General features: G+C 37.6%; 1 protein-coding gene across 1 annotated transcript in view; it reads left to right on the top strand.

Moving 5' to 3' along the window:
* LOC136877165 (uncharacterized) overlaps positions 1-16,892 on the top strand; it is a 753,414-nt gene extending 736,522 nt beyond the window's left edge. The window contains exon 23 of the mRNA XM_067150977.2: positions 16,818-16,892. Within this exon, the coding sequence (XP_067007078.2) occupies positions 16,818-16,855 (38 nt within the window). The 3' untranslated portion in view covers positions 16,856-16,892. The remainder of the gene's footprint in view (positions 1-16,817) is intronic.
* Positions 16,893-17,312: the final 420 nt, after the last annotated feature.

Raw genomic sequence — 17,312 nt, 5'->3', positions numbered from 1 at the left:
TCGATACGGATATGAAGTGGATAGTATGTAACTGTCAGTGAAACGTCGCTAAGTTCAGCCAACTTTGAGTGATCATAAAATCAAATCATTAAATGATCACTCCAACAACTGCAGGCGAAGGCTTACCTTAACCTGCAGTATATTCTGTACTTAGCTAAGTGACTAACACTTTCATTAATATTCTGATATGTGTGATTTTCATCCTTAGTAATGCCATTGCATGCAGCCATGTTTGATTACTGCCTGTCAAGCCAGAGAGTAGACACTTTGTGTGATCCTGGAAGAATACTATTCCCTGCTAGATACTCATTGATTCTCTAACCTTTCCTAGCTTCCACATACATTCAACAGATGGCAGAGCATTCCTAACAACTTACATGCTGCTGAGAGAAAAAGGTCTAAGACCCCATCATGACATACGCCTTAGACATTACCTGGGAGCACCTATCAAAGTATAACCTGGCTACACTAGAAAGAGTGAAGGTCATGTTCTCTGCCTGGCAAAAAACGCTCCTTTGAGACTAACCTATGACCTCACACGGCAACCTGTGTATATAGAAGAACTGCCATTGCCTTCTGCGACACAATACCAAGCTTTACATCAAGAACTGCAGGATTAAAGTGAATATATGGATAGATTTTATCAAACAGACAAATGATGGCGTCAGAATGGATAAATTATGACTACTATACCATAACACGCTTCTTATTAAATGTTCATTGAAAAGGGCCAGCGTATTGGTAGGTGTGCTAGGTACCAACTGATGAGCCCGCCCTAGCACACGAGGGCGAAATGCTGGCAACCAAGAATGAGCTAGCTGGAAAATTTATAATGTCCAATAACGGACCATTTATATTGGTATTACGGCAGGCGTATCGATGAGTTACGTGACCTATTTATAACGAATACTGCGGAGCAGGACGGGTGCTCTAATATTGATATAAATTTATTGCAGGAAAATATTTGAGGTAGTTTTCGTATAGGTTTGATGTAAATTCGTCAAAAAAGTAATGATTAAATTTAAGAAAGCACAATATTTTACCTTGAGTACATGGTTATTTGATTTGATTTAACTTAATTTGTTGTCTGCATATCTTTGGTACTAGTTGACTGAGGTGGCCTGCAATGAGCATGACAAGAAAAGTATCAATATGAAATTGTATTGATGTAAGCTTCCATCACCAGTTACAAGGGACCATCAATCAATGTTAAGAAAACCTGAAACTGATTTATACACCATCCAAAAGAGCACACTGAAATATGTAAAACCCTCGAATATTATATCCTATCATGCATGTATACACGAGCTACAGGGCAGTAAACATGTGTGGGTGGGGGTCGTCATTGTCCATTTGGAGTGCTGGCACAGTGTAAGGAGAAGCAGGCGAGAGAGAGGGAGACAGCACTGTGAGGCATCTTGTACAGGTCTTTCCGAAGTAAGCTTCTACCCTCTTAATGTAATGAATGCATTATATAATCACTTTGAAGAAAAGAATTTCCAGCTCTCCGTTTTAACCAAGGAAGATGAGACACTGTTTCAGTATTTAGTAGATATATTAAGAGTCTGATGCACAAATAATATACATGCAGACTTTAAATAGTAGTGAACACGAACCAGTATTAGTGCCCGACGAATACGAATCTCCATCAGAAGAATCTACTTCACTTTCATCAAAACAGGAATCAACATGAGAAGGTCCCCAGAGCCTGGAAAAACATACAGTAGAATGGTTATTGAAAGAAAAAAGAAAGATTATAAACATATGGTTGAGTGCAAAGAAGCGGAAGCCAAAGCAAGCATTTCCTCGCCTATCATGTATCTCTATGAAAAACAGATATCCTCGATTGAAGCACGAGATGCAGTTGTACTGTTTTAAGGAAGATATTGCAAAAGTGGATTCTATTAGCAAGTCACTTACAAAAATAGGCCCGTGAAGAAGCCAAATCCCTTCATTTACCTTTGTCAGCAAGTGCAATATGGGTATGGAATTTCAAGCAGCATTTTCATGTAGGATCACAAAAAATTATGTATTTTGACACACGAAAAAAAAGAAGAAGATGAACAACATACTGCATTCCTGGAGAGAAGAGACAATGCTCCTTATGGTGCTGACAGCGTGTATAATGCAGATTAATCTCATAATGGAACCGTATTGAAGTTGATATATTAAAATTTTAAGTATCTTAAATAATGGGACACTTCATACTTCCATTGAGTATATTGTAATGTATTGAATAGGTGGTTGTAAATAAAATTTTATAATTTTAATAATGCAGATCAGTCTGGCATCAATAAAGAATCACATTCCGGGAGAACACTTGATCGCTGTGGTATGAAGATAGTGTGTGGTGTTACACAATCACAAAGCGCACAGACACATTCATTCGCAATTATGCCTATTGTATCCTTCATGGGACGTCTCCTTCCCTGTCTGTTTATCATACTGGAGGAATCAAAACCACCAGGTCAAGTTGTCCAGCAGGGTATGTTTAAAGCTCCTAATTTAATTGTGCAGAGGTCAAAATCTGGAAAAATTACAAAAGACCTTTTCTGTATATTTCTGGAGTTGACATTTTTAACTCGCACTGGTCCATCGAACTGTTTACTGGTGGATTCCTGGGTGCCTCCCAAAGATAATAATTTAATACATGAAGTATTTTCATTAAATAACTATGAACCTGAAAAGTTAAAAGTGCAAATCATTCCAGCAAAAACAACTTCTGAACTACAACCAGTAGACAGGCATTTTTTATGAATGTTCAAAACAATGGACCAACATATTTGTGCTTTAGTTGTGTGAAATAATATTGATGTGAACTTCAACAGTATTATCAAATGCATGTCATTGATCCACAATCAAGAATGTTCAGTGCGCTTCCGTTTGTCACATAGGCATGAGTGGAAATTAGCGGGCCTAATTAGCATGAATGGAACTTTTGAAAATAGCACAGACTGTTGTATTAGAAAAGGAACTGGTACTAACGAATTCCTTATGGAGGACAATAATAATTGTGATCAGGTGTCTTTACTCAAATGTAGCTGGTGCAAGAAGCTATTGTGTTTGGAATTTTTTTTTCTTAATTTCCATTATCATTCACAGGAGATTGAATATGTTGAAGGGGATTAAATACAACTACCACATTATTGGTGAGTATGTATGTAACCACAGGTTAGTACTGTATTTCATTGTCTCTTTAAAAGATGCATAAATTAATTCCAAGTTTTGTGATTACTGCATTACGATTTAAAAGAAATGAATACGTAGTTTAACAGGCGTACAACGTTCGCATGGTTCATTGTACTGTCAGTGCTGTCTCCCCCCTCCTTCTCTCTCTCTATCTCGGCTGCTTCTTGTTACATCGCACCAGCAGTTCAAAATAACTTCACTGATTGGACACTGACTGACGCACATCTCTACTGCCCTGTAACTCGTATATACATGCACAATATGATATAATATTCGAGGGTTTTTGCTCTTTTGAATGGTGTATGAACCGGTTTGAAGTTTCCCTTGTGAGTTTTTAAGCTCTGTCGTGTTCCTCAGCAGGTGTAGTCTTGAATCTCCCAGTTGAAGTGATTTGGTCTTTGTGAATGAATAGTAGATGGCAGTAGCACGTGTTTATGTACTTTCGGGGAAGCCAGTACTGAATGTTGTAGTCTGCAGAAGCATCATGAGGCTAAGAAGGGGAGTCCTTGGTGGGGCGGAGACAGATTTTGTCAAGCTTTTCAACGTTATTATACATGGGCACAAAATCGATACCTATTGAGAAGTTCTCTCAAATTGGCTATGGATTTATTGATATTTTAGAGTTTGTTTTCAAACAAATCATAGAAAAGGCTAGGGAATTCAATGTTCCAGTATACCTGTGCTTTATTGACTACCAAAAGGCCTTTGATACTGTGAAATGGAACCATCTTTGCAAAATTTTTGATGACATGGGTTTGCCACTCCATTTGATTGATCTCCTCAAGTCCTTGTATAAGGAAAATACAGCCACTGTGAAGATTCAAAACAAACAGTCTCAGCAGTTTCGTACAAGGGCTGGAGTTCGCCAGGGATGTATCCTGTCACCGTTACTTTTCAATCTTTATGGTGAATATGCAATGAGAACTGCATTAGATGGTTGGGACAAAGGGTTTTCCATTGGGGGATGCAAGATCAATAACTTGAGATTTGCTGATGACACCACCTTGATAGCATCATCTGAAGAGGAGTTGACAGAGCTGATCAAGAGAGTAGAGGAAGCAAGCCTAGAAATTGAATTACGCCTAAATCGACAGAAAACCAAAGTCATGATTGTTGATCGTAAGAACAACAACTGTCCACATATCAAACAAATTGGAGGGTGTGAAGTTGTACATCAGTATGTATACCTAGGCTCCTTACTATCCAATTCTGGTGGTCCAAAGATGAAATAAAGCAAAGAATTGAAATAGCAAAGGTAGCAATGATCCGTCTGGCGAAGATCTGGAAAGATAATAACATCACCATCAATACAAAAAAAAAGATTGTTGAATCTCTAGTCACCGAGCTCGATAGCTGCAGTCGCTTAAGTGCGGCCAGTATCCAGTAATCGGGAGATAGTGGGTTCGAGCCCCACTGTCGGCAGCCCTGAAGATGGTTTTCCGTGGTTTCCCATTTTCACACCAGGCAAATGCCGGGGCTGTACCTTAATTAAGGCCACGGCCGCTTCCTTCCACTTCCTAGGCCTTTCCTATCCCGCCGTCGCCATAAGACATCTGTGTCGGTGCGACGTTAAGCAAATGGCAAAAAAAAAAAAAAAAAAGAATCTCTAGTCTTCTCGGTCTTCTTGTATGACGCAGAGATGTGGACCATCCTCAAACGTGATCGTGAACGGATAGAAAGCTTTGAAATGTGGTGCTGGAGGAAAATGTTAAGGATTCCTTGGACAGCTCATCACACGAACACATCAATCCTGAACCAACTTCAGATAAAAGTTTGTCTATCGTGCAAGGTCTCTCAGCGGATTGTACGCTACTTTGGACATATAATGCGCCAAGATGGTAGTCTTCAAAAGCTGATTGTTGAGGGTAAAATCCAGGGAACCATACAAGAGGACGAGTACCAAACGCGATGGATTGACATGGTGAACGCCCCCCTACAGAGATCTCTCAGAGCAGCCACATTGAAAGCTTTAGATAGGGAAGAATGGCGGAGTATGGTTCATCGGCTAGAGGGCTGAATATTATGATAGTCACAACACCTCAGTCGTGAGGCAAAACGAAGAAGAAGATTTCAAACACTGGTTATAAGCCATCATATAAGACAGTGTTCAGAAGAAAGTTCTCATAGCATGGCACTTCAGCTCATACATAAAACCTCACTTTCAGCTCTTGTAACGTAAATAACTATTCTTTCACCTTCACTTTCCAAGCATCTATCGTCAAAGAAAACGATTTCACTGACTATGTTCAGTTTATTTATTTGTTCAGAAATACATGTTGTTTTTTATGTCACACAGACACAGATAGGTCTTATGGCAACGATGAGACAGGGAAAGTCTAGGAGTAGGAAGGAATCTACCATGGCCTTAATTAAGGTACAGCATTTGCCTGGTGTGAAAATGGGGAACCATAGAAAACCATCTTCAGGGGTGACGACAGTGGAAGTCGAACCCACTATCACCGGAATGTAAGCTGACGGCTACGTGACCCAAACCACGCACGCCTCGCTCAATAGAAATGTACATGAGGAATATCAAACCGCTAATCAGATCCTGGAAATGAAATATGTGGGTCAAATAATCCCGGTATCAAAATCCTCTTTTCTCAAGACTTATGTTAGAAGAAGAAGATCCATTTTAGTTTTGAACATTTTTCTAAGTTAAGTTTAACTGTGTAAAAAAAAAATTTATATTTTCATTCACAATAATCTTGATCAACCTACAACTAACAATCAGTTCTAAATCTCCACTTGTGGTTGACAACACATTCTAACTTTAGTTACGGTACATCAAGTACGTGAAATGATATAGGAGGGTCAAATGAACCCCAGTTTGTAATATCCTCTTTACCCAAAACTTTTGATAGAGGAAGAAGATCCATATTAGTTTTAGACATATGTTAAGTTAGATAGAATAGGACTGACAAGTTTAAATTGTGTTAAAACACCATTAATTTGTTACCCACAGTTATGTTTTGCTCACATTTTAAAAATTATTATCCTTGCATGTTAGTCTTAAGAGATTATTAACTTTTGTATACTATACTATATATGGTTAAAAAGGTCCCAAACTTTGACCTAAAGGTTGTCTACAGGCTGAAGATGCCCAAATAATGGGTGAAACATGTACCTGACCTGATAAGTCTACATAAATTCATGTAGATTCAAACCACATTAAAAGTGGAAAGTATTGAATAGGTGGTTTTATTATATATTTTCCTTGAGATTCTATGCCTAATCAGATCTTTGTGGGGAACTTTCTGAAGATAGCACATACAGACTTTGAATAATATATCTTCTAAGTTGAGTGAAGAGGTGTATGTCTCACTGGACCACAGTTAATTCTGTTCGATAACAACTCTCTATCGACTAGAGTGCTCTGGATGAGCAGTCGATAAGTCGCGACACACTGTGTATGGAATCCTCTGCACGAAGACAAAATTTCCTTGGACATTGAAAATGAAGCTAAACATACTGTACTAGTACTGTGTAAATTTATGTGATTCATCTTTATAGAAAAGAAAGAGCAACCTTAAGTGAATCTCTTCTTGTCATCTTCTTTTTCTGGTACCAGTATATAAATTCCAAAAATGAATTTGAGAGTTTTCTACTTCACCTAATGTAGCATAATGCTGTATGTATTCTGATATATATTATATATATATATGTAATGTAAGAGTGTAAGCTAAAAGTGTATACCATGTAATGAAAATGTGCTGGAAATCTGGTATCCTGAACTAAAAATATTTAAGTGTAACTCTTGATTCTCACAGGAGGAAATATAACAGAGAAATTCACAAGAAAGCACTTAGAAGGGCAGGCATTTGTCAAGAAGAATGTAATAAAATATACAGAACAATCTATAGAAATCTATAGAAATCTATAGATTTAAGTAAAATTATGAGACTATGTAATTAGGACCTTTTAACATTTTTAACATCTTGAACCAGATGTGTCTGGTTGGCAAAGAGGCTAGGTTTTTTCCTTTAATAATTTAGTGGATTGTTTTTGGTACATTGAAGTTAATATTTGGAGAGATGCCTGAGCTGCCCTTCCCCTAAATAACAAATAACAGCTGCAAGATTCTAATTTCTTCACTAATGTATATACTTTACTGTCAGATTGACTGCAAGAAGAATGTTCACTTACCAAAATAATTGAATGCCTCAGTGGAAAAACAACAGACCACAACTCAGTGTACTTGTGAGATGTGTATGGTGAAAGTTATTAAATTTACAATAACTATTACATACATATAGGCCTACCTTGTACTGTTCGCTGTCTCCGTGCTGTCGAAAAGAATATGGACAACAGGAACTTGCCAGTTGTTACCTGTAACACAGTCTTGTAGGTCCATTGTTGATAGAGGATGGTTACTCAGTTGTACTTCCTCATAAAGCAGTAACCACCACCTTTGTGAAAAGTCTGTTTGCACACATAGCATGTCTTGTGTTCAGTTGTATGGCTGCTGTGTTGGCATACAAACATTTCACTCCACTCTTCTTTAACACTTGCTTCCCCTTTCTTCACCCACTCTGTGCTTTTCCTGTAGCAACTTCAGTTTGCTAGACATCAACAGTGTTTGCCACACCACCAGTTATAGACTCCATGCTCAGACGGGCTGGGATTTGCCACTCTTTGACTCGTGTAGAACAAAAACTAGAGGTTATGACTAAACGACATATTCCATCTCAAATACAGCTTTCTCTTCTTGTTAATTAGATAGTTGCAGATAACATATAATACACTTTACCAGTGGACGCACTAGTGTGGTGTACCTAGTACAACTCTGATTTCAAGCTGGAAATTACATTTGATTGTTATCATAAAAAGCAAACAGCCAGATAACCTGCAGATACCAGTGTGTCTACACATTGTTATGTTCCTCTGGTTTGGGGTCTAAATGGTGTAGTGTACATTCTTAATTTTCTTCTTTTGCTTATTTCTCTTACTTATTTACTCATAACCTCACTCAGCTGCCATTGTATAATGATTTCTTTAATCATCACTCCATCTCATATCATCTACAGTAAGTACATTCTGTCTTCTTCTGATAGTTCTCAGTCTCATCTTTGACTCTGACAATATGAAAGTAGCAGAGATGTGAGAAATGCTAATAATATAATTTCTTTCACATGATGGTGTCGCTCAAGGGGTGTACATTTCAGTGGGATTAGGGTGTAATAATTACTCCTTAATGTGGAGAATAAAGAATACAATGTACCATCAGATTGCTGATTTCTGGTCTCTTACTACGCTAGAGGCACCTGTTTGTGTTGAACATTTTTGCCTAATTTCATCATTTTTTAACACTTATTTTGGTATGTTTTTAGCTTTTTTTATTTTATTTCATCAATAATTTTGCAAAATTTTATTTTCACTTTTTAGAAATAAAAGGTAAACCAGTAACTTAGTTGATAGCGTATTTGCAGTATAACAACGTTGTATTGTCTGGCTCCATGACTAAATGGTTAGCGCACTGGCCTCTGGTCGCAGGGGTCCCGGGTTTGATTCCCGGCAGGGTCAGGAATTTTAACCATCCTTGGTTAATTTCTCTGGCACGGGGGCTGGGTGTATGTGTCGTCTTCATCATTTCATCCTCATCACGGCGTGCAGGTCGCCTACGGGAGTCAAATCGAAAGACCTGCACCTGGCACTCATATCATCTACAGTAAGTACATTCTGTCTTCTTCTGATAGTTCTCAGTCTCATCTTTGACTCTGACAATATGAAAGTAGCAGAGATGTGAGAAATGCTAGTAATATAATTTCTTTCACTAAAAGTTGTACGCGATTTCCATTTCAATGTTGTATTTTGCATAAGTATGAGTTATGCTTCTGCTTAGAACACATACAGTATTACACACTATATCAAAGCATGTAAATTTGAAAAAATTGTATCAGCTTTCACTTTAACAAGTAGGGCCTGTTCTAAGTATATAATTTACATATCAGTGTGAAAAAGACACAGATACTATGAGTTCCATATTACTCGGGTCAGAGCTGTTCTCCTGTCGCACAATACGTTGAGAATGCTCTCTCAGGATCAATATTACTGACTGGGATCCATAAGGCCTTCACTGCAGCTCATATTCTCATTTCAGGGAAAGAATAATGGCTATCACATCATGCTCTACATGAACTAGTAACTAGATCCCTTGGTTCAAGGTATTGTGACATTGAAAGTTCTCGTAGGATGGGAATTTGCTTTATTAGACGAGAGAGTTCATCTTCTAAATGCCTTCCATCATGCTTCTTGGATCAAAAATGTTTACCGAGAGAAGAAATGATAAACTTTCCTGTGTCAAACTCTATTAAGTGGTTCAGCATTTTCAGGCTTTCTCTACCTACAGATTGAAACAAAGATGTTAACTGTGTCTGCATTTGTTTTGGTAGTCTGGAAAGTATATCTGATGTCTCAAAAAAAAAAAAAAAAAAAAAAAAAGCATCCTCTAGTAATTTAAAGCCCTTTAAAAGATTGCTAAGCTTCGATTTAAGTACATGAATTAACGGCATGTTGGAGTTCTCGAATGTGAGCAACAAGTTACAACATTTTGAGCAAAGCTGAACAAGGAAAATAGCTACGTAATGAATTTTTGTTACCGGTAATTCATTTGGGGTCAAGGCTTTAAAATACTTCACGGCGACACTCTCATCTTCTCTCATATTCTCCAAGGTACTCAACACTTTTAAACCATGAGCTCCTCCTGGTGATCACAGGAATAACGAAGAGCGTCGTCTTTATATTTCTGTTTCAAGAATTGAATGTATGTATGCTTTCTCTTCCATGTATGAAGGAAGATGTGTTTTGCCTGTACAACAGATTGGTTCCACAGCCCAGCACTGCATGTGTACCAACCCTTCTGAAACTAAAACCCTAACTGCGTTTATACACTTGCCCATGTAACGTTATAGAAACTACATTCTGGTACTGAATTTCAAGTTTGTGAATTACACTCATAATTGCATGTGAACATTCTGTAGCATTAGGATTTGCAATAACTTTCACTCCCCCTACAAACAACTTCTGAACTGTACTATTGCCACAACTAAGCACTTTTATCAGAACCGTAAACACACATTGCCCTTTTTTTATCAGTTGTTTCATCACAGAGAATTGAAACTCTCTAATCTTTCACAGCTTCTTTTAATCCTTCCTCCTCCTCTTTGATGATTCGAGGTACAGAACCTTTCTGCAGTCTTCCAGTTGTGGGCAAGTCTGCAGCACCTTAAAAAAAATCAATAGGTCTAATATTAGGGGGCTATTTAATATAATTTGAATGAATTAAACGATTTATAATTGTAAGTAAATGAGGAATCCAGCATGCATTATCTAGGCCTAAATGTCATTAAACGAGAAAACTAGCCTAATTGCCAAAGTTATTAGAAAAACATAACCTCAAATTTCTTCCTCAGCAAAATTGTATAGTATTGCACAAACCTGGTATATATTTTTCCATCCACTCTTCAACTTCGGATGATCAACTTTTTCTGGTGGAATATTTGCCTCCATAAAAGCTCGAGTTATAGATAAAATGAATGCGTCTTTATTGTATTTTGCTTGTTTTGCTGCTGAACTAGTGTCTGTGAGACTAGCTTGTCTTCTGATGCCTGTCGTCATTAGCGCCTTCTCATTGTTCTTCTTATGTGAAACTCTGTTATTAATGTGTTTCAGGCACACGTCCTTTCTCTGCCACTCAATGCGCACGTTACAGTATTTGCACATCAGTATCTTTCTAACACATAAAATCCTTTCGATGCAAATTCTTTTCTTCGATCAAAAACCGTTATAACCATTTTAATAAACTGAGCAGAAAATAGGAAATTAAACACACCGATCAGCAGCGATTTTCAACAGGCAGGAGGACACCGTCACGTAATTATGAATATGATAAATTTCTCACTTCACAGGAAGCTAATTTAGCGATAATTTATATAGCTTTCAATATATATCAAAAGAGTATAAAGTCGATTGTGACATCAGTTATTGGATTTTATTGGCACAACTCGCATCGAATCTCCGTCATTAACTTCAGATGATGCAGTTCCAAATAATTTCCGTAAATGATTTCGCGATTTACCTTAAATGTAAATAGTTTTGTGTTTTTGAGCCACATTTGTAAAATTTTGCGCTTTGTGAAAACAGAAGCCTCTATTTCTTGATGGATGCAGTATATTTGCATGCGTCTTGGCACAGACCACAGCTCCATGTCTCTTCCAATGAAGTATGCTCAAGTACAGGTGGTGCCAAGTAAGGTCCCTGCAGTTGCTCACCTACTGGCCCAGCTACACCTTATTGTAGCACCACTGTTAGGTTCCCCCTATAACCTTTAGTGTTTGTGAGGATCCAGCCAGATTCTAGGCTGAAGACTCAACAGACGTCACCAGAGATTTTTTGAAGTTTTGTCAACAATACAATACGTGAATATGCTGTATGTAACTTAGTACATCTACTGTGAAGTTCTTTGCTACCCTCCCTAACCCACATTGATGTAAGTTCAGATTACCAGTGAGTCAGCTAGTACCACCATTTGCACATTACAGTAACGGTTGGGCGATTATTTCAGCAAATGTCGGCATACTAGTCTCAAGATTCTGTCGCTGGAATGAAGACAGATGAATATATTTTCTTGCCAGAATACGATATAGAGTCTTTAGAGCATTTTAAAGAATTTGAGCTTTATTTTTATAAGTGAATGAGTGTTTCATAGTCACCTACTTATTATAGGTTATGAAAATCAATGGTTCTGCTTTCAGAAGTGATGTTCCATATTAGTTTGTTAGAATGTATGAAGACAGTTGTTATGTTTATATAGTATTGGTTAATTTGTATCTGATCAAATATATATTTTAAATTTAAGGTGAGATGTGGCAACGGGGCCGTTCATTGACTATCAGTTCTCTCAGTTTTTCCCACAATATATTGATGCCTCTGTTTCCCAGAATTTAAGTGGATCTTGCCCCTCTATATATCACAAGAGGAGGGTATAATGTGGCGGACACGGATTTTGTCAAGCTATCGTGAGATTAATTTCTGTGGGTATATAATCCATATTTATTTAAAGTTTTGAGATTTTTTTAGCATTTTGATTTCCAGGCACCCATTATAAGCCATTATATAAATAGCATTCAAGGAATTGTTGGTTGCACAGCTCTGTAATGAAAGGTGCGCGGATTAGTGTCTCCATCAAGGGATTTTTACTTCATTTTGTTTTAACTTGATTGGTAATTTATTTCATATCGTGTATGTGCGCTACTCAAAGCGATTTTATGATTAAAAATGAGAATGAAGTAAATGCTGACCACAAACAAGTGAAGACTCCAACCACTATGCTACATCCACTGATTTTACTTTCTGATGTTTTATCCCTTTTGCATGCTTATTTTTAAAATATTTTACTCTTTTTTTCTTAAACTACAGATTACATTTGAAAGTTACAGTGTTACTGCTTTATTACGTGCTCTTTTGGAGAGGAACTTGATCACGGATTATAAATACTTATAGTTAAGGTAGAATGTTTTACAGGAGACTGCACAAAAATGTTGCTGGTCACTAGAGATCTTCTTTATTTAAATAATGATTTATGAAAAGAAGCATGTGTTTCAATTGCATGTTCCGTATCCAACAGAACTAGTTTCTAGTTCAAAAAAATAAATGACTGATATTAACTACTTATTGAACCTTACTTTACTTTTCATCATTAAGATGTCAATCATATTGAGGCAACTAAGGGTTAAAGTATACTAAGATACAGGGTAAAAGATTGAGAAAGATATTTTACCCTTTTGCTTACCGAATGTTCTTTGAAGAGGGTAGGCTTATATAAATATGTACCATTATGTGTGTGTAAATTTCTCATCATTTCTCCTGTCTTTCAATGCCCTGTCTTTTATTAATAACTTCACTTATAGTCTTACGAAAAATATTATTTGTTCACAAGAATCCCTTTTAATGTGTAATGTATTAGCCATGATCTTATTGTCTCAATAATATTTATTATACAGGTTATAAATTTGTAGATGTTTGTGGTTTTCGATATCATCCATTTATATTTGAATAATTAGAGTTTGCATCACATATGATGACAGGTGACAGCGCTTGAAAGAATGATACCTAGTACCGCTACGTAAAGATGTTCTCGGAAAATGACCCTCAGCTCACCAGATGAACTGTTTTCTCCGCTAGTAAATTAAGACTTAACACATTTAGCCGTGTTTGCTTTTAAACCAAACCTTTTCTGCTTCATACAGAAAAAAAAGAAAACACTCTCTCTCTGTGACACTGCCCAACATACTGCCACCTGCCTCGTACTGATGCAAAATCTAATTCTATTGGGCAGATTTGGTTAAACTGTGTATGATGCAGGTATCATGAGTAGCACCTGTATTTTCTGTTACCAGATTACATGGAACAGCCATTTTGTGTTTGAACGAATTAAAATGAAATAGAGCCATTGATTTAGCATTGTATTAATGAATGGAACAGCCTTCAGGGTAAAAACACTCACTTCAATGTAACATAAGTGTATATAGTTTTCAATGTACCTGAAAGGTGACTATGAGTATGTTTAGTGTACAGCAGGAGTTTCTAAGTTATATACTTAATTTTATTTTTCTTTGTTAAATAAAATGCAGGTTAATGTTTTGTTTCTGTGGTCACTTCAATATTTACTTCCGCCTCCCAGTATTTCCTGTACAATTGTTGGGAGAATGAATGTTTAGGATCTTCTTTCCATCATCCAACATTCCATGTTCCAGCAGTAATATCATCCTCATTCTTATCCCTGCCCTATGCGTCATCTTCAGCATTTACCAGGAACACCACGACGATGTCTCCACACTTGACTACTTGTGCAAATGGCATACGTCATCATTTAATTCCTTTGTTTCACCTTGTTAATATTAACATAGACATATTAAGAATTAAAATAACAGTATACAAGGTGAGAGTGGAACAGGATCTATCAGAGGCATGTTTAGTTGAAAAGGTGCTGAGACAGGGGTATGTTCTCTCCACACTCCTATTCAATTTACCACTGGAAAAAGTAATATGCCAACTACCCATCAACCCAATGGGAACCATCCTGAACAGATTAGTACAAGTGATAGCATATGCTGGTGGTGTGGCTATTATTGCACGAAACAAAAGAGTTCTTAACACTAGAACGGCCGAACTTTCCTCATACCTATAAAGGCCACAGGCGGTCATCCTGACCGCTGCCACTTACTGACATACATCTAGCATCCAGGATCTGGGAAACATGCGAATATTCAATTATAAATTTTAAAGCAACATAGTTAACAATTGGGATGTATTGTATACAGATCAATCCATTGTTAAGTATTAATAATTTTTCATATCCTCGCACTTTTAATAGGTAACAATGAAATATTTTGACGGACTTGCTATTGAATTCCTTTATGAAAAATGATAAAAATAAGAGTCTCAATTTGTTTACAAGCCTATTTAGGCACTTGACAAGCAATTTATGCAAGTTATATAAGGGACAATATCGGTGTTCCCTTATCAACTACGGATGTAATTTTTGGCGAAAATGTACATAACCCTAAAAGATTAAAAGTCACAAAAGCACAACTTCGTACATTAGAAAGTACGAGCGTGGAAATACCTTGAAATGCGCTAACGGTCAAAATGACCGCTCTGGCCGTTCTAGTGTTAAAGAGAATTATGCTTTGTTAGAAGAGAAAGCATGAGATGTAGGGCTAGAAGTGAATATAAATAAAACAAAGCTTATGAAGATGGGAGATACAGAGGGAGCAAGAGGAAGGACCACAGTGAGAATACAAATATCTAGGCTCAATAATAACTGCACAAAATAAAACCTCTGTGGAAATACAGGAAAGGATAACAAGTGGGAACCGATGATTTTACGCCTTGCAAAATATGTTTCAATCCAGGAATGTTGGTAGGAATACGAAAATAAAAATATGCACAACCGTACTAAGATTTTTAGTGATGTATGACTCCGAATGCTAGGTGATGACTACTAGATAAGAACAGTGGAAAAGGAAGATATTGAGAAAAATATTTGGAGCATTTAGAGATCAGGATGGATGGAGAATGAGGACAAATGCAGAGCTGTAGGGAGGGTTTGGCCAGCCAGATATTGTTGTTAAAATTAAGCAGGGAAGAATTAGGTGGGCTGGTCATGTTCAGAGAATGGCAGAAACCAGTGCTGTCAAAAAAGTCTTTGTAGAAAAACTGGAAGGAAGAGTGGAAGGCCCAGGAAGAGATAGATAGATGATGTTGAGGATTACCTTAGAAAGATGGGAGTTAAATGCTGGAGAAGGAAAGCCGAAGATCAAGACAAATGGTAGCAAGTGATTAAGGAGGCGAAGGACCTACATGGACTGTAGCGCCAACCAGTAAGTAAGTAAAGGAGAGGGCATATAAGTCTCTGGTAAGACCCCAACTAAAGTATGGAACCTCGAGCCGGGTTTACTTGATTCAACAACCAGAAAAGATCAAAAAAGCAGCTCGATTTGTCTTGGATAATTTCTGACAAAAGAGTAGCATTGCAAAGTTCGGGCTGGGAAGACTTGGGAGAAAGGAGACGAGTCGCTCAACTAAGTGATATGTGATAAAGATGTTGATTCCCTAAGGGAACCTGTAGCCTATGCAGTGGCCTCCACGGTATGCACTAGCCATGCGTCTTTGTAGGTGTGCTATTTACCAACTGATGAGCCCAACTTAGCACATGGGGGCAAAACGCTGGCAACCAGGAATGAGTTAGCTGGAAAATTTGTAATGTCTAATAATGGACCAACTATATTGGTATTGTAAGTGATATGTTTCGAGCTGTCAGCGGAGAGATGGCGTGGAATGACATTAATAGATGAATAAGTTTGAGTGGTGTCTTTAAAAGTAGGAATGATCACTATATGAAGATAAAGTTGGAATTCAAAGCAACAAATTGGGGCAAATATTCATTTATAGGAAGGGGAGTTGGGGATTTGAATAACTTACCAAGGGAGATGTTAAAAAAAATTCCAATTTCTTTGCAATCATTTAAGAAAAGGCTAGGAAAATAACAGGTAAGGAATTTGCCACCTGGGCGACTATCCTAAATGCAGATAAATATTGATCGATTGATTCAGGTACATTCAGTGAAACGGGGTTGTCTTGGGAGTGGGAGGGTACAAGGATGACATACAAATCTTGGTGTTTAACTGTAGAAGTATTGTAAATAAAGGAATTGAAGTACCGTTAGTAATTTAATAGATATGAGGTGTATACTTACCAGTTATTATAATGGAGAAATTTTCTTGCGGAACTGGAGTGTTTATCGTACAGATAGGGCAGGAGTAGTAGGAGGGGGACAGTTGTAATCGTGCAAGCAAAGAGGAAGGTTGTTAACACATTGCGGATGGGAGACAAGTTTACTCGTGTTTGTCTGGCCGACCGTTGTGGACGGGAGACGAGTTAACTGGTCTTCACGCGACTTGTATGTTTGGTGACATCTGTCAAAACCTCTGAAACTATCTGTCGGTCAAGATTAGTAGAATCTCGGTGGTGAAGCTTTTGTTTATTCCATGCTAGGTTTGCTTTATGTTCTTCTGTTTAATGATTCATTTGCTAAGTTTTCCGACCTCGTGTTTACTTCATTCCAGGAGCCATGTGGTGGGTGAGATGGCGCTTCCCAGACTGAACACGAGCGTAGATGCAGACGAGATTTTTAATGAATTATATGCGGATAAGTATTGAGATTGCCCCAGTGATGTTGACGATCGTGAGGTCAATGTTGATAGCTATTCTGAAAAAGTGCCTTGATAGATAATAATGATGTGCACCCTCCAAAACAACGTGAAGTAGTGGTGGTCGAGAAGGAGGCTGAAAGTGATGTGAGTATAAATGGAAGTGATATGTCTATTTCTTCTGATGATGAATGGGTAGAAAATAATAGTTCACCATCTTTAAAGGATTTCCCAGCAGTTCTTGGCATAACGGTAAGACTTGATAAACCGCAAACCATTGAAGAAATAGTAGGACTTACTTTCTTTGAACTGGTTGCCGAGCAGACGAACTTTCATCACCAGCGAACCACTTCATCATGCAAAATATCCTCAGGGCTTGAAGTGGCCTGATGTAACTAGTTGTGAATTGCG

Source organism: Anabrus simplex, chromosome 7 (genome assembly GCF_040414725.1).
Source record: "Anabrus simplex isolate iqAnaSimp1 chromosome 7, ASM4041472v1, whole genome shotgun sequence".
In the NCBI taxonomy this organism is placed as follows: domain Eukaryota; kingdom Metazoa; phylum Arthropoda; class Insecta; order Orthoptera; family Tettigoniidae; genus Anabrus; species Anabrus simplex.
This window is presented reverse-complemented; position numbering and strand designations above follow the sequence as displayed.